General features: G+C 48.1%; 1 protein-coding gene and 1 long non-coding RNA gene across 4 annotated transcripts in view; one reads left to right on the top strand and one right to left on the bottom strand.

The window, feature by feature from the left end:
- The window catches only part of LOC119161150 (rifampicin phosphotransferase), a 586,004-nt gene that overhangs the window by 106,712 nt on the left and 451,415 nt on the right, over positions 1–27,877 (top strand). For all 3 annotated transcript variants that reach the window (XM_075890885.1, XM_037413539.2, XM_075890884.1), the window contains exon 7: positions 27,769–27,821. In XM_075890885.1, the coding sequence (XP_075747000.1) occupies positions 27,769–27,821 (53 nt within the window). The remainder of the gene's footprint in view (positions 1–27,768; positions 27,822–27,877) is intronic.
- LOC142804208 (uncharacterized) overlaps positions 1–27,877 on the bottom strand; it is a 60,464-nt gene that overhangs the window by 11,468 nt on the left and 21,119 nt on the right. The gene's annotated exons all lie outside the window — the stretch shown is intronic.

Below are 27,877 nucleotides of genomic sequence, written 5' to 3' on the forward strand. Positions count from 1 at the left end.
CTCTATACTCGATAATTACTAAACTCGAGCCCTGCACTACGAAAAAAAAAGTCTAAGCTCTACTACAAAAATTTGCGTGTTCAATGTACGTGCACCTCCCCCGCGGGGTGGCAAAAGAAAAAAAAACAACAAAAAAATTCAAACACACACACCTAAAACATACCTGGTGACTGGCCCCCGAAAAAGCCGTACCATAAAATAAGTGTTACGAAGATTTCAACCGCTGCCTTATAATTACAAAGACAAGCTCAAAACATCTGCGCAGTCGATCCGGAGCGCTCAAAAAACACGTCCATCCACCTTGACAGCCCGAACTGAACCGACTGAACCCACTGGACTTGCTCTACGCCATCTACTGACGCCGACAGGAACTTTCGCAAGTGGTGCCCCGTCCTCGGACTCCTGTGACCGTGTTTCCATCTTTCCTATCTCTCCTGTCCCCTCGGTGTGTTGTCGCTGTCTCTGGCTCACCACCTCAAGCCTCTTTCTCCCTCGCTACACCTTTACTCCTACCCTTTTAATCCCTCCTCACCCCCATTTCTTGTAACCTACTGTAGAGGTGTTGCTCGCTGAAGCAGACAGTTACGGGGCGCATTTTCTCTTCCTTTCTCTCTTAGAACCACTTAATAGTAGCCCGGAGAGAAAGAAGAGTGCGCACGCCCACGGCGCTGACGGCCTCCGACGGCGCCCAAGTGTATTCTGCTATACGTCTGCTATACATACATGTGTACATCTGCTTCTCGCTGACTCTACTATGCTACTAGATGCAGCTACAAAAGTTTTCCCCGGCTCGGTTAGGCAAAACAAAATGACGCAAGTAGAACGTGTTAGCCTGTTTAGTTATATATTCTGGATCAGACCCTCTGCGGACAACGAAAGAAATGAAATGCTAGAATAAAAAACAAACTAACAAAACAGATGATCTGTAATCGTAGCTAGGCACATGCCTAAAATCGCTCATTATGTAGCTTGAAGATAAATTTAGGACATTCTTCGACACAACGCTGTCATACAGAACTACTGTGTGAAAGAAAAGACAGACATTGATGAAGCACGCTTGAAGAGACGGCAATTCATTAGAACAGAAGAGCGGAGACAGCCTCGAGCTGTGAATCAATTCTGCGTAAAAAAAAGTTCGACCTTTCAACGCTTCGTCTGACCAAAAACAGAAGCAAAAATGTGAGAGGGCTAATGAGGAGGAGATAGGCAATGGAAGAGAAGCGACTGCGTCTAGGAAAATTGTTTTCGCAGTGGAATGGTCGGCAGGCGTAACACCACGCTAAGTTTAAATTTACAGACATCCCTTACCATCCAAAATTCTTGTTACTCGCTGAAGCGGCGCCTTAAGCTTTCGAGCGGAGGTTTTAATATGTCATGCCCAGAAATGAAGCCGAGAACTGGTCAGAATATCGCTGAATTTAGCGATAAAAGCAGCGCCAAACTAGCTAAGGTAGACGACACTCGACACGAGTCAAAAGTGTTCGGCGAATATTTTACCAACCTCCAAACTTCCAGCTAAGCTACATCGTGAAAAAAGTGTGCTTCTCAGTTTTACGTGTTTGGTTGTTGTAGCTTGGCATAAACGATTGGTTCTTAGGAAGTTTTAACATAAATCAAGCTTCAGAACAGAACAGTCACATGTCACTTATGTTTTTGCTCTTTATCATTTCTATTTATATATTTGCTTTTATATGAACCCCCCCCCCCCAGGCTGAATCTTTTTGATTACTACATTTTGTATGTCTTGTGAACAGAAATAATGTTTTTGCCCTCGCATGCCAAGGTGAAAGAGTAATAGCGAACCTGTTTAGTGCTTGTGGACAGCTTCGCCTTGGTAGTTTGCAACTAAACGAGAGCAAAAACTCGTCTTAACGATTTGTCCTCTCGTTTAGCGAGTGTATCTGAGTTATGCACTGATACACTGAGCGGCGAACACAAGTGTGCACGCAAACGACGCTTCCCGCGTATGATGCTCCGGTGCCGCAGTTCATCCGTGGTTCTGTAGGTGGCGCTTTCACGACATTTGCCGCGATACCAGAGGTACCAGTGCGTGACGGCAACCTGCAAAGAGCGGTTGTCAACGCAAACCAAGAGTCGAGAGAAAGGCTTTGAGGTGGTGGAAATAAACAGAGAGATGCATAGATGGGGTGGTTCGCAACTACACAGAATTCACTTCGATGGGAGGCTGGGTCATGAGGTGGGTTGGCGACTTGCAGGACGCGCAGTAGCTTTTTTTTTTGGTGCAGAATAGCTAGTTACGAAGAAAACAACCAGGGAAACGCTTTGACAGGTGGTATAGACAGATACGATTTTATAGTGGCACCAAAATCCAAGGCACGTAGAGTCAGGCGCAGAAATCGACGTAGCCATGAGGGCCGAGCCAATTCAGACTTAGGGTATATTAACATGCAGGGTGGCAGAAATAGGCTGAAGTGGGAAGAGATAGATGAACAGCTAAGGGAGGAGAGGCCGATGGTACCTGGTTTTTTAGAAACACATCTTAGGGACATGGAACAACCTCCTAACAACCCGGACTACTCGTGGGAATATTGTAATAGAACAGACGGCATCAATAAGGAAGGGGGGGTATTGAGCATTCATGCATAAAAATCTAGACCAGCGAGGGTTCAAGCAAGAGTGCAAGGAACGTTTACGGCTAAAATGAAAAGCGGCAGGGCAAATGACGCTCCTTGATGTTGTGTACTTGTGGACAGGGGCAAAAGCCAGAGACGAAAATCAACAAATGGTGCAGCGCATAGGAAATGACATTGACGAACAAGGTGAAGAGCGCGAAGTAGTTATATTAGCAGGTATGAATGTGTACATAGAAGTTATGGATGAATATACTGACCCAACAGGCAAAATGATAATTGATATGTGTGAAAGGCATGGTTTAATTATTTTCAACATCACCAAGAAATGCGAAGGGCAAATAACATGGGAGGTGGGAAGGCTGCAGCCACTGATAGATAGCGCAATAATGTCACATAGAATGTATGATCGGCTATGGGTGATGAACATAGATGAATAAGGGTTCAGAAGCTTGGCTAATGATAATGAACGTATAAAGCTGAATTTTGAAAAAGAAATGAAACTGGAAGGGCAGCATTACGAGCAACCACGCGGTATTATTTATTCACAAAGACAAATAGAAATAGCAACTAAAGAAATTGAGAAAATAATCACCCGGGATACTAAAGCAGAGTGGGCGTACACAAATCTAACTCGATTGTTGGAGTTAGAGCTTGCTAAGGTACGAGTCAAATCAACCAGGAAAATCGGACACAAACCCAAGAGTTGGTGGGATGCACTCTTAAAAAATGGAGTGACGTTCTCTCCATTTAGGGGGAAACGGCGATGTCCCCAATGTTCGTCTTTAAATATAGAAACGTTGCTCCCTCATCCAGGTAGAAATGTGTTCCTCCCTATGAAAATCAACTTGGCTGACCCCAGGTTAGCGAAGTGAGTAGGCTTAGCAAATGCATTGATTCTCGACTGATCAGGAGTACACGGCACTGAAAGTTACAAACAACGTTACCGCTGAGCTTGATATCAAACGAAATGATTATAAAAACAAGCAGACGAACCTGTAATGACGAAAACATTGCGAAAGAAAACGATGGAGCAAGTTGGTTTCTTTCGGCTAGTGAGGCGATGTTCACTCTGAAAGACACGGATACTGCAGAGTCCTCACGCGAAGAGTGCATGCTAGGCTTGCTGTATTTATTTCTCGCAGATTCACATAGTGTAGCGACGTTATCCATGCGTTTACGGGGCAGCAGGTCACGAGATGTGCTACCAAACCCTAGACTCGATCACTGCGAAACCATTCCGGCTGGGTAGTACAGCTTTGATATTTAGATGTTCAATGTTATATCAGTTGCTGGAGGTGTGAGAACGTCATAGCCGTGAAGTAGGTGGTAGCTTTCGCCATCTGGAGGAGCTGAACGATACTAAAAAAGAGGGTCAGCTGCGGCGACGTTGTCATACCCACCATCACGGCTCCCTTGCGGATAGTTAACGCTTCAGCCCATTCAAGAAAGCTCACTGACACCAGACGCCTAATATGTGCTGACGCAATGCATATACCTACACATGCACAAACAAGGACGCATACTACACATAGTAAGCATATAGGGTGAACTCAATGACAACCATTCACAACAGCGGCAAACACTTCGACGTGTTTACTCTTTTTTTTCTTTATTAACAGTTTTGCACAAGGTACACACATCAATATAAGTCGCTGTAAACGGTAACATACAAAGAGAAGTGATGACAAAACAGTCGCGGAACTATTAGTGATTACAGTGCTAAAGTTCCTTCAGGTTCACCAGGGGTTCGACCCTGGAGAGCCATTCCGGAACAAAATCTTGTTGTTTGAGTATATCAATGTACTGAGCAATGCTTTCGCGGAAAAGCATACGGGCCGGACGCCTGTCAGGGTCACAGTAGTAACCGGCCATTCTCCCGCCATGGACAATGAAGGCCAAGCAGCATTATAAGATCAAAAGGCAGTCCCTCCTCTTTTTCTACTGTTAAAAACCTGATACCCAGTGAATGTAAGAGAAGTTATTTTTTTAGAGTTTTCTGTAAAACATCCCAAAAGTAAACCCCTTCCCAACAATGCAAAAAAACGTGATCTATTGTCTCCGGCTTTCGGCAGATCAAACAGTTCGAGCCCCATGGCATATAAACTCCTCTATCTTCTAAAAAAGTCTTAACCGGTAGGGTCCCGGAGTGTAATTTCAAGAAAAAGCTTTTTGCACTAGGCTGAATTTGCATTTTCTTAACAGGCTTAAGAACATCATTGCCTTCTCCCTCGCTATTATTTACCCTATACATAGGAACTGGAAAAATCTTGTCGCATATGTTTTTACGCAATTTCTTTCGCCCGACCGAAAAAAGGTATTCATTGGAAAACCAAACTGACAAGAACCGGACACTGTCTGCAACTTCCTTAAAGAAACCTCGCGTAGCTCCCGGCATGCTTGCGGTGCTAACCACAAAGTTAGGCAGAACACGACAAAGGCGTAACTGGCATACCGTTCTTAAGAAGGGGTGTTGAACATCTCGAAAGAAAATAAAACGATTAACCAGTTGTCGCACGAACAAATGCAACAGGCTTAGTCCCCCCTGTTTTACTCTTCGGAACAGATTTGTCCTACTACATCTTTCCCAAGTAGACCCCCATATAAACACAGCAATTATCCTATGCAGCTTTTGCACATGCACCTGTGAGCAACACAAAACCTGCATCACATATCATAATTTGCTCATTAAAATATTGTTACGGGGGTGAGAGAATGAAAGAAATAAATATATTTACAAAATATACAGGGAGAGTCAGAGGCAGCTGCAGCCAAGATGGAAGAACAGCAGCAAGAACAACACGAACACGGTCGCTTTCATCATCGTCGTCGTCTATGATGCTCTTTCGTTGCCTAGGTCGTGTAACTTATAACCCCCCGCTGCTGGCAGCGCCGTCTCGGCGCCCAAAGGAGGGTAGGGTCATATGCGGATATATACGGTTTGAGGTGGGTCATGTGGACGACGTTACTAGCGGGTGCGGACGACGATGACTGACTGTCCAACGGAGCAATCTCGTATGTGACATCGGTAAGCCGGCGTAAAACCTTGTAAGGCCCCGAGTAGCGAGACAGGAACTTCGAAGAGAGGCCAACGTGGCGGCATGGTGTCCAGAGGAGGACCAATGAACCTGGAGAGTAGGAAACTACCCTGTGATGGCTATCGTAGCGGGCCTTCTGAGAGAGCTGCGAGCCGAGAAGACGTTCCCGTGCGATTTGGCTGGCCACTTGAGCCCGAGCTGTGGCATCCCGGGCGTACTCTGTAACCGTTTGCGTAGTTGATGGGAGAAGAGTCTCGAAGGGTAGCGCTGGATGGCGGCCAAACAATAAATAGAAGGGGGAGAAGCCAGCGGTGTCGTGGCGTGACGAATTGTACGCAAATGTCACATAGGTCAAAGTACTATCCCAATCATGGTGATCTTTGGAAACGTACATGGAGAGCATCGTTGTCAATATTCGATTTAGGCGCTCGGTAAGACCATTTGTTTGTAGGTGATAGGCCGTAGGGAGCTTGTGACGCGTCGAACACGAGCGAAGGATGTCACTTACTACTTTTGAAAGGAATGAGCGACCACGATCAGTGAGCAGCTGTCGAGGAGCGCCATGGTGAAGAATTACGTCATGAAGCAAGAAGTCCGCGACGTCAGTGGCACAGCTTGTCGGTAGCGCTCGTGTGATAGCGTGGTATCACAGTAGCCACAATGTTTCTAAGAGTGGTCTGGACCACTCTTAGCATTTTCTCTTAGCCACGCTGTTTTCACGCAAACTTTTGCTTCGTAAATTCACTTATGAGCACTTTTCAGTGACGTAAGCAAATATAGAAACTGCACACCATCGCTGACATGTTACTGGGCAGTCACAGCGCACTTTATTGCAGCGGCCGATGTGACAACATTAGCCTCTTACCTCTTTTTTTTTGGTTTCGTGAATCGACTTACGCAACAAAATTTATCTTGCACAAAAATGTTTTCGCAAGTGAGTTTTGTGTATCCGGCCCCAGAATGTTAGTACGCCTCACATCTCCTGGTGATATGCACCAAAAGTGCAAAAAGACCTTAGTCTGCGCATTCTAAGATAGTTAAGAGGAGAATAGCAAGCTCGTGTCGAGAATCGGCCCTCACCAAGTCATGCTCGCATGCCATGCATGATAGCTTCTCTAGGCAAACCAATAAGTTGCGGTCAGCAGGCTTCCCCTCCGCGATCCTCACGAATGTGGCTGAGAAACTTCTCAGAAAGATAAAGAAAAAAAAACCTCGGCAACAGCACAAAGCTATACTGCGCAAAAAGGATGTCGCAGTTGTACCATATATGCGAAAAGTTGTGCATAACATGAAGAAAGTGGCAGACAGGCATGGTGTTCATGTGGTTTTTTTCTGCATCAAAGAACCTATCCGGCCTTTGCCCAAGGATTGGTACGAACGGAAATCGGCGAAGCGGATGCGGAAGAAAGTATGCTGAAACGTTCGTGAAGTGCGCCACAGGAGTGTTGTACCAAATCTCACTCCCGTGTGAAAGTTTGTACGTGGGCCACACAGAACATTGCATAAATGATCGCCTGGTATGTGGTATGTAGAGTTTCGCATACAATTGGACGAACACAGGAAGTAATGAAGCGTAAACGGAAAGAGCGCAAACTATCAACTGGCTTTATTCCGTTCGTTACTGTAAACATATGCACATTTAACACACGTGCAAAAAAAACTGAAAGAAGGTTGTAGAAAAGGAGGAGGAAACACACAGCAAAACACACGGCATGCGGCATCAGTTAGGAAAAAAGAAGGGGCGAACTTGCCCATGCATTGCAGCACATGTATAGGTTAAAGGCCAGATCTAAAGAATATAAAAATTGTATGCAGAAGCAAGGAGGGAGTAGCGCATGAACTTTTAGAAGCTTTTTATATTAAGGAATAGGGAAACAAGTGTGTAAGCAACACATCTGTTGCACTGTGTAGCGCAGAAAGCAGTTTTCAGCGCAGCTTTTGCCATGTGTTTCCTCCTCGTTTCCTACAACCTTCTTTCAGATTTTTTTGCATGCGTGTTGAATAGGCATGTGTCTACAGCGACCAACGGAATGAAGCCAGTTGATAGTTTGCGCTCTGTCCGTTTACTCTTCATTACTTCCTATGTTCGTCCGATTGTATTCGCAACTTTACATACCACAGTTATGCATTGCATGTTCAATCTGTGACAAGCTGAAGTGACATGTGCAAAGTGCTGGCTCCAAGTAAAGCTTAGTGAAGAATATAGAACAACAGCTAAAGCGCCATTTTTTTCCTTTCCACTAAAATCTAAGATAGCTTCAACGTGGGGAAAAAAGAAATATATATAAAGAAACACTATGCAAGGAATTTTGCTTTCACCATTTTTGCAATCACACTTGATATTTAGTTTTTCTGTACATTATGCTTTTGTTCTCATTTGTATGCCACTGCTTGTGACCCATTTATTTTTAGGTAGCGGGAGCTAGTCAAGCTGTTTTAGTGCAGCTTCTACTCCCGCCATCCTTCATGTTGTACCAGACATGAAAATAAAGATTCAATTCGATTCAATTCAATTTAGTTAAAACGCACACACTAATGGTATAAACTGGTGCGTTTTGTGAACGATTTATGATTATTCTTCTTTTGGTGAATGTTCACCATATATTTCATTTTTGTATTCATTTGCTGCAATAAATAATTATTCAGCCGTTCTTTCAAAGAATGCAAAAATAATTTTTCCAACGTGGGTGTAGAAACAGCGTTAAATCAAATGTCCCTAGTTTGCTTCTATCATTTTTTCATGTTGGTTTTACACATATTTTCAATGAATACTGTTGTGGTGTTTTAATTTCACTATACTGTTATTTTAATGACTTGCCGTGTGCCATATAGGAACATCTCATTTATATTCAGCAGTAGTATGTGCCAAAAGTTTGATGTGATTACGATGCATGCCATAGTGGGGAGCATGAAGTTTTCTGCCTGGAGTTTCTGTCGTGCCCCTTTGCATGACTACATGGATGTTCTTGCAGTTCGCCACATCAAAACGTGGCCGCCGTGGCCGCAGGTGTTGTGTCCTGGTCCAAGGACTTAACAGCGAAACAGCTTATCCACTTATCTACCACCACGGACAAACTAACACTTCGATGCATGTACACACCGCATTTTCCGTTCGATCACCCGCTAAAAAGCACCAATCAACATCGATAATAATCATCAACTACTAACATTTACTAGTGGGCCCGAGCCCATTCTGGACACGAATAAGTAGTAGCCCTGTATAACACACTAGTGGCATCAACACAAAGTAGCCTTTTTTATCCGCCATGAGAATACGTGGTCAGCTCGAGAAAAGATCGGAGGCAACTAGATCAAGTTTTTTTATCAATCCTTTTTAACAACGAGTTGTAGTTTCTTGATTTAACTCTGGACGTACAATTAAGACACGCATGCTGGGTTTGTAATCATCGGTTAGTGAAATCTCTTCTCAACTGTAGCCAGGCCATTGCGAAATAGTAAATGGATGTAATCGCAGTGTCTTGTTAAAAAGTGCCTCGTCTAAGTCTTTCATTTATACCGCGAATTTAGCATTTTCACCGCGTAAAGTCCACCATCTAGAATTGGCTGCTTACCCAGACAATGTTGTGTGCAGAGCTGTTGCAGAGATTATTAAAATTTCAAAGGTTGAACCAGAGCACATGTCTCAAACATACAACAAAAACGCTCTGCTGTTCTACAATACATTCACTGGTTTTTACTCAAGATCAAGCATATTACCTATCGTATTGGTGTAAAGGTTATTTTCAGTGCGCCCAATAAGGTTCAACTACTCTGTCGTGCGGTGGACCGAAAAAAGGACCGAAAAGGTTAAAAAGAAATTGTTTGCCTTTCAAAAGAAAGTGTAAAGTTTATGAGGTGCGTGATAGAGGCAGTTTATTGCCCTAAACCTGAAAACGTGTTTATATAGATCACACTGGCCGATTATTAAAACTCACCCAAATGCACATATGTAATCTTTGGACAACAGCAATCAATACAATATATTGGATCATTGCAGCAACTACCAATTTTATTCTGTTTGGTGTAACATGAACATTTTGTTTGATCAGAAAAACCAGCTAACTCCGAAAATAGTAGAAGCTCTTCATACAAGAAGGTGTGCTGCATTATCCGTAATCGGCGCAGCACTAACTGACAAGGAGTTCACATTTTCAGCACTATATTCTAGACTATTTCTGCTGAAAGTTGTACGTAGAGACTACTTATGTTGAATTATTTTCGTGAGGTGTTTTTTTGTTTTCTTTTGCTTTGCTTGTTCGTTCGTTTCATACTTTTTACGCACATGCGTTTTTGAGCCACCTCAGGACATATGTTTGGTGTGCTTTTTTCAATCAACTGAGTTGTGGGTTCACGCAGGTTACTCTTGTTGTCTTTCGTTCTTTTTTTCTATTGTGAGCATGCCCTAAAGTTTTATTTATAGGTAACGCATATATGAGAAGTAGCACAAAACGGTACTGAGCCATACACTGATAATGTGGACTGCTTTAATTAAAGGCCTGAAAGTAAGAGCTGGAAGCAGCTTTTTTTGTGAAGGTGTGTTTACCCGCTGACAGGTGATAAAGAAGCAGCATCACACATGTGTCAATGTTTTGTGACAATGCAAAGGAAGCGATCACAGAAAGCTTGAACACTGCAAACAATACTTCAACCAAGACTGAGAGGCAGGCGAGTGGCTTGTGAAATAAGTAGAATATGTGTGTTCTTTCTAAGAATTTAGTTCCTGCTAACAAAGAGTGACTGCACAAACAGAGTCACTTGACAAACACCCATAAAAATGGCATTTCTTTGCGTTCATTTCTCACTGAACAGTGTACATGACAGAATAAAATATCATTCCTCCGATGACATTTGCCTCTTTTGAGCCTCTTTGGGTTAGCAAAATCTGATGGCTAATTTTTTAACGAAATTTAATGTCGTTCTCAGTTATTTTTTGCATTTTCTATTGATGAAGAGTGGCCTTGTTATTTCATTTATCAGCAGCAAATTCTCTGGGCCATAATGAATACTATTCATAAGTCGCACCATCTGAGCCTTGACAGCTCTTCTGGGCTATTGAATGAAGGATTTTTTAAAGACGACAGTCTTTCTTGTAATACTTCAATGCAGAAATGTTGGTCTGATTGATTAATTGATTGATATGTGGGGTTTAACGTCCCAAAACCACCTTATGATTATGAGAGACGCCGTAGTGGAGGGCTGCGGAAATTTCAACCACCTGGGGTTCTTGAACGTGCACCCAAATCTGAGCACACGAGCCTACAACATTTCCGCCTTCATCGGAAATGCAGCCGCCGCAGCCGGTATTCGAACCCGTGACCTGCGGTTCAGCAACCGAGTACCTTAGCCACTACACCACCGCGGCGGGGCAGAAATGTTGGTCTGTGTGTCAGTCTGACTGTATTTCTGTCTATCTGTCATGCGAAACAATTCTGCCACCCTACCGAAAATTAGTCACTTCCGCAACGTCCAGCCATCTTTGTGTGAAGGCTGAGTTCATACTTGTGAACATTGTAGATTAAAAAGCAAATATATTGCATATCTGGTGGACAACATTATTACGTTAAAGTTACTATGCGTGTTTACTTCAACTAGAAATGACAGAGATACGCAATTTGAAATGACCTAGCGTTTCTTTTTGGATTTATATTGGGTTGTATTGGGTTATACTGTTTGTTTATTGGGTTTACATGTTCCCATGTTTAAATTCACATATAAGCTTTATTATGTGGTGGGACGGATAGCCCCCTTGGTATCTCAGTGGTAGAGCATCGAGCGCGTTATTCGAAAGTCGCAGGTTTGGTTCCTGGTCACGGCAAGTTATCTTTTCACCCACTTTTCTTTCTTCACATTTACATTACCATTGGGTCTAATAAATTTCCCTATGCATTCCTTGGCTATATTGTCTGTTAGGTCTCAGTATTGTTGTGTCAAAAACACGGAAAAACAAGCCCTTATACTTACGAACTTCCTTCTCTTATATATATATATATATATATATATATATATATATATATATATATATATATATTGTTAAGGCGTTTATTAGCCGGCAACGAGCGAGAATATACAATGGCGACAGTCACAGCCAAGCACGGGCTCTCAGCGCGAGCGGCGTCCTTGTTGGGTAGCCCCACTAGAAGGTACTCAAGAGTTCGACCCATTTCATAGTTCGGAGGCTTCGCTACAATTACCCCGGGGTCGAAGAGGGAGCCGCCTGGCGACCTAACAGCTTGTTATTATGAGCGGGTCATAATAAGGCTTCAGGCGCTCCACGTTGACGATGTCTCGCCCACGGCGGCGCATGTCCGAAGATTGTTCAACGGGTTCGATCAGATAGTTGACGGGTGAGGTGCGCTCGATGACACGGTAGGGGCCTTCGTATTTGGGACGTAGTTTGGAAGAGAGGCCAGCGGCAGAGGTCGGGATCGAGAGCCATACAAGCGCACGAGGAAGGAACGTGGGCTCAGAAGTGGTGGAGCCATCACGAATGCTCTTCTGCCGCTCTTGCTCTTGCGTCGTAAAAGTCTTGGCAAGCTCGCGACACTCTTCAGCAAGCCTGGCTGTCTCGGAAATAGGTGTACACTCAGATGGATCCGGCGTCTACGGGAGTATCGTGTCCATGCTGTGCGACGGGTGCCTTCCGTACAGCAAGTAGAAAGGTGAAAAACCAGTCGTGCTCTGAGGGGCGGTGTTGTAGGCGTAGGTGACAAAGGGCAGTATATTATCCCAATTAGTGTGGTTGGCAGCGACGTGCATAGAAAGCATGTCGCCGAGGGTGCGGTTAAAGCGTTCGGTGAGGCCATTCGTCTGTGGGTGGTAAGCAGTAGTTTTGCGGTGGACAGAATGGCACTCCGTCAGAATGGCTTCGACGACTTCCGACAAGAAGACACGGCCTCGATCGCTGAGAAGCTCTTGGGGTGGTCCGTGGCGCAGTATAAATCGATGCAGCAGGAAGGACGCAAAATCGCGCGCAGCAGCCGCAGGGAGAGCGGCGGTTTCGGCGTATCGCGTTAAATGGTCAACGGCAACGATGACCCAGCGGTTACCAGCCGATGTCAGAGGAAGTGGTCCATACAAATCGATACCTACGCGCCCAAAGGGACGGTCAGGGCAAGGTAACGGTTGTAGACTGGCGTGCGACATGTGGGCTGACGGTTTACGGCGTTGGCAAGTGAGGCAAGAGCGAACGAACTGCTGCACATAGCGGTACATCCCGCGCCAGAAGTAGCGTTGTCGAATGCGATGGTAGGTTTTGAATACCCAAGAGTGCGCGCATTGCGGATCAGAATGGAAGGATTCACATATCTCTGACCGCAGACTGCGGGGTATCACGAGTAACCACTGCCGGCCGTCGGCGTCGTAATAGCGTCGGTGTAGGAGGCCGTCACGAATGGTGAAAAGGCGAGCTTGACGACGCAATGCACGCATGGATGGCGTTGCGGATGGATCAGAGAGCATGTCGATGAGCGGGCCGATCCAATTATCCTTTCGCTGTTCGGTAGCGATGATGTCAACATCAATGGCAGAAACAGCAGCCGAGGATACTGAGCAGAGCACATCACCTTCAGGCAGAGGGGAGCGCGAGAGGGCGTCGGCTTCAGCATGCTGGCGTCCGTTGCGGTACAGCACGCGGATATCGTAGTCTTGTAAGCGAAGAGCCCAACGGGCGAGACGGCCTGAGGGATCCTTCAATGATGAAAGCCAGCATAGTGCATGATGGTCGGTGACGACATCGAATGGGCGACCATACAAATAAGGTCGAAACTTTGTAAGAGCCCAGACGATCGCCAGGCACTCTTTCTCCGTGACGGTGTAGTTTTTCTCGGCTCTCATGAGCGTACGGCTTGCATATGCTACGACATATTCACAGAATCCGGGTTTTCGCTGCGCCAGGACAGCGCCGAGGCCTACTCCGCTGGCGTCCGTGTGCACCTCCGTTGGGGCTGTAGGGTCGTAGAATAGGAGGCGACGTCAACAAATGGCGGAGCTTCGCGAACGCGTCGTCGCACTCGGATGACCACGAATTGAAGGGCCCGTTGCTTCCAAGGAGCTTCGTCAGCGGTGATATGATCGTGGCGAAATTTCGTATGAAGCGTCGGAAGTATGAGCACAGGCCCACGAAACTACGCAGTTCTTTGACAGATGCAGGTTTGGCGAATTCGGCCACGGCCTGAAGCTTGGCAGGATCAGGAAGAATGCCGTCTTTGGACACGACGTACCCCAGTATGGTGAGTTGGCATGCTGCAAAGCGGCACTTTTTCAGATTCAGTTGTAAGCCGGCATTGCTCACACGTGCGAAAACTTCTTTCAGACGTTGGAGATGCGTGGAGAAATCCGGAGCAAAGACAATGACATCGTCGAGGTAACACAAGCACGTGTACCATTTCAAGTTGCGCAGAACGGTGTCCATCATGCGCACAAAGGTTGCAGGTGCATTACATAGACCAAACGGCATGACGTTAAACTCGTACAAGCCGTCTGGCGTGACGAAGGCGGTCTTTGGTCGAGCGTCGTCAGCCATGGGTACTTGCCAGTACCCCGAGCGCAGATCGAGAGAAGAAAAAAAATCGGCTCTATGAAGGCTGTCAATCGCGTCATCAATGCGTGGCAGTGGATAAACATCTTCAATATAGCTGGTGAATGACTCACCAGCCTCCTGAGCACGTTCACGCAAGCGCTGCTCGGCTTGCAGCTTGCGAACAGCAGGGCGGCCGAAGACGTTGACGATTGCGGTCTTGAAATCGGACCAGGTGGCAAAATCGGACGCGTGGTTGTTGTACCACAAACTGGCGACACCGGCAAGGTAAAACACCAAGTTGGTCAGCTTGCCGTCCTCGTCCCATTTGTTCGGGACGCTCACGCGGTCGTAAATGGCGAGCCAGTCCTCCACGTCAGTGCCATCAGCGCCAGTGAAGATGGGTGGATCGCGGATTCTGGGGACACCGGGACAAGGGGGTGGCATTGGAGGAGGCGTTTGCTGAGAAGCGTCTTGGTACATAGTAGATGGCAGGGTACGTGATCGTAGCTCCAAAGGCATAGACCGGGATCGCAGCGCCTCCCCCAAATTGTTAAAACGTTTATTAGCCGGCAACGAGCGAGAATATACAATGGCGACAGTCACAGCCAAGCACGGGCTCTCAGCGCGAGCGGCGTCCTTGTTGGGTAGCCCCACTAGAAGGTACTCAAGAGTTCGACCCATTTCATAGTTCGGAGGCTTCGCTACAATATATATATATATATATATATATATATATATATATATATATATATATATATATATATATATATATATATATATATATATATATATATATATATATATATATATATATATATATATATATATATATTGTCGCAGTACCACGCGAACGAAGCACAAGTACGCCTTGAGGCAGCGAAAGCAGTGTGGTCTGAACAGCTGAGCCGCAAGATTTTCTACTTCGTTCTCCAGTCAAGCCAGAGGCCCACTATCTGGTGTCCATTAAATCCCCCCATCATCGTTTTTGTCCACGTGTAGACATGGGTCATTCGCCTCCCTCTCAAAAAGCATCGACCCGATGCGAAGTCAATAATGCAGTTTTTTTTAAGAAAAGTCCCACGCAATCACTCGCTGACGTAAGGCTTCATGCGCACTACGTGAACGAGTTCAGGATGGTGCTGGCGACGCTTGGTACTACATGAATTGTCGGGAACGACTTCGTAAGTGACGTCAATCAGTTGTCGCAGCACTCGGTATGGCCTAAAGTATCTTCTTAAGAGCATTTCTGATAGTCCTCATTTCCGTACGGGTGTCCAAACCCATACTTTGTCGCAGTTTGATAGACAACTGCTCTGCGGTGAGCATTGTAGCGGCCTGCATTGTACTCTTGCTGCTGGCGGATCCGTAAACGTGTTGGCGTCTGGCTCGATGTCGTCACTTTCGTGCGGCAGCATCGCATCTAACATAGCTCGTACTTCTCGTCCATGAACGTGGCTGAACGGGGTCATGCGGGTCATTTCTCGCTTAACCGTGTTGTACGCAAACGCAATGTATGGTGAGATTTCATCCCAAGTTTTGTGTTCTATTTCTACGTACATCAAAAGCATGTCTTAAATGGTTTTGTTCAGGCACTCCGTCAGCCTTTTGTTTGTGGGTGGTAGGTGGTGGTCTTACGATGCGTTGTTCCACTCAGCATCCGGACGTGATCCAAAATAGCTGCCGTAAATGCGGTTCCTCTGTCTGTGATCACGACTATTGGTGCACCATGTCTGAGTACAATATTTTCGAAGAAAAATCTTGTCACCTCTACTGCTGTACCTCTATGGATAGCCTTTCTCTCGGCATAACGGTTCAGATAGTCCGTCGCGACGATAACCCAGCGGTTCCCTGCAGTAGAAGTAGGTAGCGGGCCCAAAATGTCCATCCCTATCTGGTAGAATGGAGCTGTTGGGACCTGCACAGGCTGCAGGAGGCCAGCTGGTTTAGTCGGTGTTGACTTGCGTCGCTGGCAGTCGAGACAGGTACGAACGTGGTGCTTCACGGCTGTGGTTAGTCTCGGCCAGTAATACCTTTGCTGTACTCTGGCCAACGTTCTCATGTAACCCAAATGGCCAGAGGTCACCTCGTTGTGGCATGCTTTGAGTACTTCGGTACGAAGGGCTGCTGGTATGACGAGCAGATAGGCGGATCCTGTCGACGAAAACTTTCTTTTGTAGAGTACTCCGCCCCATAAACAAAACCATGACAACACTCTTGTGAAAACTCTTGGCGCCTTCTGAGATCTGCCTTCCAAGTAGTTAATTAGGCCAAGCAACTCGGTGTCGTCACGTTGTTGCTGCGCAATGGCGGTCGTGTCGAGGACACCGAGAAATGCTGTTTCCTCCTCCTCAGGTAGAGTTGCCGACTCAATGGGTGAACGGGACAGACAGTCAGCGTCCATATGTCGCTTGCCTGACTTGTGCACGACCGTCATGTCAAACTCTTGCAGTTTTATGCTCCAACGCGCTAATCGGCTGGTGGGGTCTTTTAGATTAGTGAACCAGCAAAGGGAGTGATGGTCACTAATAACTTTGAAGTGCCGGCCATACAAGTACGGGCGAGATTTCAGTACTGCCCAAACTACAGCGAGGCATTCTTTCTCTGTTGTTGAATAGTTAGCCTCTGCACGTGTTAGCGTTCGGCTTGCGTAGGCGATCACTCTTTCTTTGCCTTGTTGCCGTTGCACAAGCACAGCCCCAAGACCTACATTCCTAGCGTCTGTGTGAAGCATCGTCGGGGCTTCTTCGTTGATGTGGGCAAGCACTGGGTGCGTTTGAAGACGTTGACGCAGGTCATTAAAGGCAGCCTCCTGTTCTTCTTTCCACTCCAAGGCAACATCTTCTCTTGTTAGACGAGTTAGTGGCGACGCGTTGCGGGTGAAGTCTCCGATAAGCCGGCGATAGTAGGCACAAAGGCTCAGGAAACGCGTGACAGCCTTCTTTTTGGAGGGTACTGGGAACTGTGGGACGGCGGCAATTTTTCCAGCATTGGGCCGGACTACTGCGTTGCTGACGACGTGACCGAGAAACTGAAGTTCGTGAAAACAAAAATGACACTTTTTTGGTTTCAATGTCAGGCCCGCGAACGTATGGCACGTAAAACAACTTGCAGCCTTTTGAGATGCTCATCAAAAGTAGTCGAAAACACTATAACGTCGTCCAGATAGACTAGGCACGTCTTCCACTTCCATCCCGAAAGTACCGTGTCCATAAGCCTGTGAAAAGTCGCGGGCGCGCAGCACAAACCGAAAGGCAAGACTTTAAATTCGTATAAACCATCTGGCGTCACAAAAGCGGTTTTCTCTTGTTCTCTTGGGTCTACCTCAATCTGCCAGTATCCATTCCTCAAGTCCATGGAAGAAAAGTAGCGAGCGTGCTGAAGTCTGTCAAGGGAGTCATCAATACATGCGAGTGGGTACACATCTTTCTTGGTCACCCGATTCAGCTTCTTGTAGTCCACGCAAAAACGCAGGGTGCCATCTTTTTTCTTTACTAGCACTACAGGTGATGCCCAGGGGCTCTGTGACGGTTGAATGACGTCATCTGCAAGCATTTTCGCGACTTGTTGTTGTATGGCTTCGCGTTTCTTTGAAGCTACACGATAAGGGTTCTGGTGGACAGGTCTCACCGTGTCCTCGGTGATTATTCGGTGCTTTGTCAAAGGTGTTCGACCAACTCGTGATGTCGTTGAAAAGCAGTCGCGAAATTCGGCTAGCAGCTGAAGAAGCCTCTGTCGCTCGTCCTTCGACAGGGTGGTGCCAACGTCGAGAACGGGTTCTGGTTCTTGATTAGGCGCTTCGTAAAATACCGACAAACATAAACTGCCTCGCATTTCCACAATATTGTCATACGAAGCGATAGCTGTGCCCTTCGGAAGGTGCCAGCGCTCAGCACTAAAGTTCGTCAGAAATAAATTCGTTCGTCCACCAGTGAGACGGACGATACCTCGTGTGACTGAAATGCCATGACTAAATAGCAGCGAGCCAATTTGGTCAGCAATGCCTTCGCCATCAAACGCTTCGTGGCCTTCCACCGAAACAAGAGTGCATGACCGGGGCAGGACGACCACATCATGATCAATTATACGTAAAGTGTTACGTATTGCGTCTGAACAGTCAACTAAACCATGGCTGTTGCTGAATGTAATTGAACGGTCCAGGATGTTGATGACGGCACCATATTCTCTTAAGAAGACCATCCCTATGATCATGTCCTTGCAACATGAGGTGAGGATAACGAACGTTGCCACGAAAGAAGAGCCACCGATGTCGAGTCTTGCTGTACACCTTCCGACAGGCATCAACAGCTGGCCGCCTGCTGTCCTCAGGTGAGGTCCCGCCCACGTAGTCTTCACTTTTTTGAGGCGTATGGCAAGGTTTTCACTTATGATAGAAAAGTCGGTGCCGGTGTCAACTAAGGCTGTTACTTGCTGTCCGTCTTCCGAAACGGTAAGATATGTGATCACAGTTTCGTCGGTGTTACAACTTTTCGGCTTTACGGCGTCCTGTGGTACAAGTAACGGGGGCTGTTTTTCGTCGCCTTCACGGCCTGCAACCTCACCCCCGGAGGTCGCCGCCTTCGGTTTCTCCGGCGTGGACTCGGTGACCTCCTTCTAACGACGTTGGCTGTAGTTCGGTGGCTCGACGAAGGCGAATATGCCGGAGACGGAGAGCGTGGTCGACGTCCCAAACCTGGCTGGTAATCAGGCACACAGTCGTCATTATTGGCACGGCGGTTGTCAAAATGTGACTGATACAAGGGGGGTCCTTGAGAATGAGTCTTCCGGCGTGGTGCGTAGCCGTCGTTGGCGCGTCGATCGTCAGACCATTGCTGAAGAGATCGAAACATATCTACGCGGCGCCAGCAATGACGGGAAATGTGGCCCACACCTTCGCAAGTAAAACAAAGCGGACGCCTATGTACAGTGCGCCAGGCGTCTGTTTTACGAAGCTGTGGACGCCGCAACGGCTCGTAATGTGGCAAATGCCGTGTCTCGTTCGGAGACGGCTCTGGGTACGGCGACATTTAGTACGGCGGCACGACGGCAGGGGTGTCTGTTCTTATGGTGGCGACCAAGGAACGGCTGCCTATGGCTGGTGGTACGACGGCGGAACGGGCGGTGGGCGGCGAAGCGCGGCTGCCTAGCTCATAGGTTGCTGATCGTCAGTAGGATCAGCTGTTGAAAACGCTTGGCGTATTTTTTCGCGGACGACTTCAGCTACAAACGTTGTGGGTGGTTCCGTGACTAGAATCCGCACCTTCAGCAGCTATTCGCTAACAATCTCTCTTATTAAATCGCGCTACGAGCTTTGTTCGTCAGATGTCGTAGCGGCGACTTGAATGTGGGCGCTGCCGGACAAGCGATCGTATTGTCGGCATCGTAGGTGAAATGCCCGCTCGATAGCCGTAGCTTCTTTGATAAAGTCTGTCACGGTGCTTGGCGGGTTCCGCAAAAGTCCGGCAAACAAGTGCTCTTTAACGCCGCGCATGAGGTAGCGCAACGTTTTGTCGTCGGTCATGTGCGGGTCAGCTTTACGGAAGAGACGGGCCATATCCTCAGCGAACATTGCGACCATTTCATTGGGTTTCTGAACCCATAGCTCGAGTAAATGCTGCGCATGCTCGCGCCGGTCGACATCGGCAAATGTGTCAATCATCCCTCTTTTAAAGTCATTCCATGTTGACAAACTGCCTTCTCTGTTTTCGTACCAAGTTCTAGCGCTGTCGTGGAGATAAAAAATGCGCGGGAAAGCCTTTGTTCAAGAGACCACTGGTTGGTGTTGGCGACACGTTCATAGTGATCAAGCCAGTCTTCGACGTCTTCATGTGCTTCACCACCAAAGCGATCAGGCACCAGCGGGGAAAAAAGGGTTACCTGAGATGGTGTTTGCAAACTACTGTCTCGTAGTAACTGTTGTGGACTGGCGGTGGCCATTGGTAGATGTGAGCGGTGCCTTGTAGAGTGTTCCTGTGAGAGAGTGAACTCTGGAAGGAGGCCTCGCAAGCGACGACTGAAGCGATGCACGGTAGTGTCGACAGGTGCTTCTGGGCTGGATGAATGGCTCCCCGTGGGAGTGTGGAGCATCAGGCGGGGTCGCGGGCCAGCACTTGCACCAGTGTGGCAGTACAACTATATATATGTTGCCACGTTCCATTTCACAAGTTTTTGTTATCGTTCCGAAACACCACACGATTCTCGGCGCAAACCACGCCTGCAGGTTTCGAGAAGGTTCCGGACTGTAGTAGATCATTTCGATAAGATCACGCCCACTGTGCGAACGGTACAGATTGTTCTGGAACCTACGCCACCGCCAGCGATAACGCTAGAACATTCGACGGCAAGGGTATAAATGCCGACGCGCTTCGCCGCTTGTCAGTTGTTCATCGAAGGCCGACGCTGCGTTCGCCGCTATCAGTCCGAGACTGCCATCTGTGCAAGACTGCTGCTGTAATTAGACTTTTCCTTTACCGGGCACAGCTTCGCCCAAATAAACAGTTAAATCCCAACACAAAGTTTCCTGTCTTTGGCCACGTCACGACCCCGTGACATCTGGTGGAGGTGCTGCTTCGTTCATGTACCGGACGCCGCCGTCAAGCCGTGAACCCAGCCCCCATCGTGGAGAAGACACCGACGCCAACCAAGAGCAGCGAACGAGCCGCCGACAGCAAGGTCTCCCACCGCAGTACGGCCTTCTACAAGACAAGGCGCGGAAGACCAAGACCATGACCTCGACTGCAGCGACAATGACAACCGGAGCGTCCCAGCCTGCGATCGTCAATCATCAACCCAGGGAACCACCAACGTTCCATGGCTCATCGTTTGAAGACCCGGAAACCTGGCTAGAAACATACGACCGTGTGGCCGCCCTCAACCACTGGGACAACGAAGAAAAGCTCCGTCGTGTGTACTTCTACCTGGAAGACACCGCAAGGACCTGGCTAGAGAATCGGGAGTCCACGCTCTTAACGTGGGATGTCTTCTGCGGCGCATTTCTGCAAACGTTCGCAAGCGTCGCTCGCAAAGAGAGGACCGCTGCTCTACTCGAGACCCGGGTTCAGCTACCAAATGAAAAGGTTGGAATTTTCACAGAGGAGATGACCCGCCTATTTCGTCACGCTGACCCAGACACTCCTGAGGAAAAGAAAGTTCGTTTCCTCATGCGAGGGGTCAAACAGGAGCTCTTCGCTGGACTAATGAGGAATCCACCGAACACCGTCCAAGAATTTGTATCCGAGGCGACCACCATCGAAAAAACGCTGGACATGCGCACCAGAAAGTATAATCGTCGCCTGACTCCAGAATGCGCTGCTGCTCAAGCCAGTGACTCGGACGACCTGCGTGAAACGATCCGAGCGATCGTGCGGGAAGAGCTGCGCAAACTGTTGCCTTCGGCGCAGCCTCAAGTGGATTCGATCGCCGACATTGTGCGAGAAGAAGTCCGGCAATCGCTTAGAATTCCCGAAACACCGCCGCCCGAGCCAGAAACTATGAGCTTCGCCGCTGCAGTGCGCCACAATGCTCCTCCCCGTCCACGCCAAAACGCCGCCCCGTCACACTTCCGTCGCCAGACGCCACCGCCGCCACCACCACAACCGACGTCCTACCATTCCCCAGCGGGCCAGCGCAGCGCACCGAGGAAAACGGACGTTTGGCGTGCACCTGACAACCGCCCGCTCTGCTACCACTGCGGTGAGGCCGGGCACACATACCGCCGTTGCCAGTACAGACAGATGGGACTGCGTGGCTTCGCCGTCAATGCACCACGTCCGCAGCCAGGAGATCGGCCACGTGACATCGCCGACTACCTGACAGGAACTCAATGGACACCACGAAGTCCTTCCCGTTCGCCGTCGCCCAGCCGCTGCATGTCACCGCACCCACGGCAGTACTCTGGCCCAACGCGGGGCCGGTCTCCTAGCCCGTATCCGGGAAACTAAGGGCAGCAACCGATTGAGGTGCGGTTGCTGTGCGACGAACTACCGAAGATCCTCCGACGACGACGCCGACGCGACCGAGCTTTTTGAACACAACACCAACCAGGCAAAGCCCTGAAGGCAAAAGCTCACTTACCGAAGGTGGCCGGACGACGCAACATGGAAGCAGCGGAACAAGCCGACGCAGCCGTGACCCGACGCCACGCCCTAACTGTAATGCGAGACGGCGAACTAGCGACCTCGACGTTCTTATCGACGGCCACAGTTTGACCGCTCTCGTCGATACTGGAGCCGATTATTTTGTCGTCAGTGGGTCGTTCGCCGCGAAGTTAAAGAAAGTTAGGACAGCTTGGAAAGGCCCTGAAATCCGCACAGCCGGAGGTCATCTCGTAACGCCTGCAGGAATCTGCACAGCGAGAGTCACCATTAACGGCCGTATTTATCCTACAGACTTCGTAGTCCTACAGCGTTGCTCGAGAGATGTCATCCTTGGCATGGACTTCTTATGCCTCCATGGTGCTGTCATCAATCTAAAAACAAGGTCGATAACGTTATCCACAGAAGAAGCACTACCGCCGCGCACGCCGTCAGGACACCATGCCTTGAATGTGCTGGAAGAACAAGTCCCCATTCCGCCTCGCTCAAGCGTCATTATTTCAGTCGGCGCTCCTAAATCACCTGACTTGGAAGGCGTCGTTGAAGGCAGTCAGCATCTGTTGGTCACCCGAAATATTTGCGTCTCAAGAGGAATTGCAGAGCTGCGGGCAGGCAAAGCAACGGTTATGCTCACGAATTTCAGCAATGAGTACAAACATGTTAACAAAGGAACAACGGTCGCATACATCGAAGAAATTGTCGAAGCCACCAGTGCTTTCGCCCTCGCCGATTCTGCGGAACCTGCTCAGAGGAACCAAGCCCCTCCCATAGCTTTCGACGTCAATCCCAGACTTCCGAACGATAAGCAAGAACAGCTCAAGGCCCTGCTCCTGCAATACGAAGATTGCTTTTCGTCGTCATCGAAAATTCGGCAGACCCCAATCACGAAACATCGAATCATAACCGAAGAAAATGCCAGACCACTCCGTCAGAGTCAGTACAGGGTTTTGACGCGAGAACGTGGGGCAATGAAGAGACAAGTTGATGAAATGCTGCGAGTAGACATTATCCAGCCGTGCAAGAGTCCGTGGGCATCCCCCGTGGTGTTAGTGAAGAAAAAGGATGGGACCCTACGTTTCTGCGTCGATTATCGCCGCCTGAACAAAATCACAAGAAAGGACGTGTATCCTCTCCCACGAATAGACGACGCACTTGATCGGCTCCATAACGCCAAGTACTTCTCGTCAATGGACCTCAAGACTGCCTATTGGCAAATCGAAGTAGACGAAAGAGACCGAGAGAAGACGGCGTTTATAACACCGGACGGCCTCTTCGAGTTTAAGGTGATGCCCTTCGGGCTTTGCTCAGCGCCTGCAACTTTTCAACGCGTTATAGATACAGTACTGGCAGGATTGAAGTGGCAGACTTGCCTTGTGTACTTGGACGACGTCGTCGTGTTTGCCTCGAGTTTCGACGAGCATCTTCGGCGCCTTGAAGCTGTACTTCAAGCCATCAAGACGTCCGGACTCACCCTGAAGCCAGAAAAGTGCAGATTTGCGTATGAGGAGCTCTTGTTTCTGGGGCACGTTATCAGCAAGTCTGGAGTTCGTCCCGATCCACGGAAAACAGCCGCCATCGCCGACTTCCCGCCGCCCACTGACAAGAAGGCCGTGCGCCGATTTCTGGGCCTGTGCGCCTATTATAGGCGGTTCGTGAAAAACTTCACCCCGCATCGCCGATCCTCTCACTAATCTTACCAAGGCCGACTCGGAGTTCAAGTGGGAAACGCCACAGGAACACGCTTTCCAGGAGCTTAAACATCGCCTCCAGACGCCTCCGTTACTCGCCCATTTCGACGAATTCGCCGAGACAGAAATACATACTGACGCAAGCAGCGTAGGTCTTGGCGCCGTTCTTGTGCAGAGGGCTGACGAACTTGAAAGGGTTATTAGTTACGCCAGCCGATCGCTATCCAAAGCAGAAGCAAATTATTCCACAACAGAAAAGGAGTGCCTCGCCATCATCTGGGCTACGTCGAAATTTCGCCCCTACCTCTACGGCAGGCCCTTCAAAGTTGTGAGCGACCACCACGCCTTGTGTTGGCTAGCCACCTTGAAGGACCCTTCAGGTCGCCTCGCACGATGGAGCCTGAGAATTCAAGAATATGACATTACTGTCATTTACAAGTCCGGCAAAAAACACTCCGACGCTGACTGTCTCTCTCGTGCGCCTGTCGACCAACCGCTACCCGACGACTCGGATGACGACTACTTCTTGGGAACGATAACTACCGACGACTTCGCTGAACGACAGCGGGCCGACCCGGAACTTAAAGCCCTAATAGAATACCTCGAAGGTAGGACCGCCGAAGTCCCGAAGGTATTCAAGCGCGCACTTGCGTCGTTCTTTCTACGAAACGGTCTTCTACAAAAGAAAAACTTTTCACCGCTTCGAGCTAAGTAACTCCTTGTGGTGCCTTCAGCTCTGCGACCAGAACTCCTGCAGGCCCTGCACGACGATCCGACGGTAGGGCACCTCGGTGTTTCCCGCACGCTCGCGAGGATACAAGAAAGGTACTACTGGCCACGTCTTACCACCGACGTCACTCGTTATGTGAGGACATGCCGGGACTGTCAGCGACGCAAGACACCGCCGACAAGGCCAGCGGGACTTCTGCAGCCAATTGATCCACCTTGCCGACCTTTCCAGCAGATTGGTATGGACCTACTGGGGCCGTTCCCGACGTCGGCTTTCGGAAACAAGTGGATCGTGGTAGCTACCGACTACCTCACCCGCTACGCCGAGACAAAAGCCCTGCCAAAAGGCAGTGCATCTGAGGTAGCTAAGTTCTTCGTTGAAAATATCGTCCTACGTCACGGCGCCCCGGAGGTCTTTATCACCGACAGAGGAACGGCATTCACTGCCGACTTAACTCAAGCGATCTTGGCATACAGCCAAACAAACCACCGCCGGACGACAGCGTACCACCCACAGACCAACGGCCTCACCGAGCGGCTTAACAAGACGATCGCCGACATGCTGTCAATGTACGTCGATGTCGAACACAAGACGTGGGACGCCATTCTTCCGTATGTGACCTTCGCATACAACACGGCGGTGCAGGAGACGACGCAGATATCTCCATACAAATTGGTCTACGGAAGGAGCCCGGCAACGACGCTTGATGCCATGTTACCCAACGTCACCGTCGAAGAAAACCTCGATGTGAGCGAGTACCTTCAACGCGCCGAAGAAGCCCGACAACTTGCGCGTCTCCGTATCAAGAATCAACAGACGACCGACAGCCAACGTTACAACCTTCGACGACGCTTCGTGTAATACCAGCCCGGTGAACGTGTTTGGGTGTGGACGCCGATACGCCGACGTGGACTAAGTGAAAAGCTTCTGCGACGGTACTTCGGACCGTACAAGGTGGTTCGACGTCTCGGCCCACTTGATTACGAGGTTGTCCCCGAAGGCATCACGAACTCTCAACGACGCCGATCGCGACCTGAAGTCGTCCATGTCGCGCGCCTCAAGCTGTTCCATGCACTTTAACAAACTGAAACAGTGTTTTTTGTATTATTGTTGTATTGTAATTTATTCATTGTACTTTCTTGCATTATTATTGTACCTTCATGTTTAGTTAAAGCATCTGGACGATGCCTTTTTTTCAGAGGGAGGCAATGCCACGTTCCATTTCACAAGTTTTTGTTATCGTTCCGAAACCCCACACAATTCTCGGCGCAAACCGCGCCTGCAGGTTTCGAGAAGGTTCCGGACTGTAGTAGATCATTTCGATAAGATCACGCCCACTGTGCGAACGGTACAGATTGTTCTGGAACCTACGCCACCGCCAGCGATAACGCTAGAACATTCGACGGCAAGGGTATAAATGCCGACGCGCTTTGCCGCTTGTCAGTTGTTGATCGAAGGCCGACGCTGCGTTCGCCGCTATCTGTCCGAGACTGCCATCTGTGCAAGACTGCTGCTGTAATTAGACTTTTCCTTTACCGGGCACAGGTTCGCCCAAATAAACAGTTAAATCCCAACACGAAGTTTCCTGTCTTTGGCCACGTCACGACCCCGTGACAATATATATATATATATATATATATATATATATATATATATATATATATATATATATATATATATATATATATATGTGTGTGTGTGTGTGATGGGACATGCGGCGTGTAATAGAAGTAATTTACAGAGACTTTTGCTGGGAATTTTGTCATCGTTCGCAGGGAAGAATGCCCAAAACAGGGAGTTTTCAAGTAAATTGGTATTCTTTGGTGTAGTTCAGACTATCGCTAATTGTGCGACACACAAGCAGCAACAAAAAGCAAACCAAAATGTCGGCATTGAAATATTTTGAGAAAAACTCATCCTTAAAGAAGTGTCTTGTAGCATGACGTTGAGCTCGTGCGGCTTCATGAACGGTTTAGCACGCTTGCTTGCAACAAATATACCGAAAGCGTGTCTTTTCTACATAGCCTTTAATAACTATGTGTCTTTATATTTTTTAGCCAGCCAAATGAATTCTAAGAATATGTGTGCTCACAAACATAAGGTGAATGAACACCTGGAAAATATTCTGACGTAATACTCGCACCCTACAATGAATTGAACCCTGTCGCAAGAAAGTGATATTCGAAGAAGTAGTGGTAGGCAATCTAATTCAGGCAGGCACATGAGTTAGGCACTTGACTGCACCATGTATTGGTTAACTATAGCGAATACTTTCTGCTAGGTTCGCTCGCTTACGGAAGAAGTGGCAGAATGAATTGAAAAAGAAAAGTCACCCACATATTTCCATGGCACAAACTCGAGTAAATGCGTCACAGAGTGGGGAAGGGAGTATATTGCGTGAACGTTGCGTAATTAGGTATGTTCTGAGAATTTGTAATTGTTTTTCGTCTATAATATTCCTATTTATTGACTGAAGGACGAGTGCTGCTTTCAACGTCAAGTGAAAGCCAAATAAAAACGCCTTTGACAAAATCCCGAGTGCGCAATCCAGTGCCTGTATATACGGCGCGGCTAGTAAACGATTGTGTGGCACGAGCAGTCAGTTTTATTACTAGCAGACGCTGCCTACATCGGTATTGCAAGGTGAGAGAGGAGCAGAAGAGCGACAGCTAGCATGAGACGCGAGCATGCGGCATGAGGCGCGAGTATGCGCAGTGGTGATGTGGATGGCGCCACCGACGCCGGCTCCGTAACCTCGTGCGATTCAGAAAGGTTCTGCATTAATTAGCAGTGGGAGATCGAGGCAAGCAAACTGTCGCACAGTTATCATGACTGCTCCGTTTGGCTGCTAGGAATGAGCTGAATGATGAATAGAATTCATGAGAAAGTGGGAAGATTTATTAGTCACATTTATTAACTTCTAAATAACCTGTCTTCGCTGGGAGTCTTTACTGCTTAACTTGCTTTTTGTTTGCGATTGCGATACTTGTGGGCGAATACTTACTTTGTATCAATGCTCTGGAGGAGTTTTATTGCATGTAGCCGTATATCGTGCAGAACATTATGAAGATCGATTTCACATTTTGATTGAATAGCTGTTCCTTTTTTTTCAGAAAATCAGAGCTACCCTCTGAGCTCCTTTGGCCACATCATGGGCAGAACTAAAGTGAGTTCACCTATGCTTTGTTGCAGTTGACGTACATGCATGAACAACTGAAAATG

Source organism: Rhipicephalus microplus, chromosome 3 (genome assembly GCF_043290135.1).
Source record: "Rhipicephalus microplus isolate Deutch F79 chromosome 3, USDA_Rmic, whole genome shotgun sequence".
Lineage (NCBI taxonomy): Eukaryota > Metazoa > Arthropoda > Arachnida > Ixodida > Ixodidae > Rhipicephalus > Rhipicephalus microplus.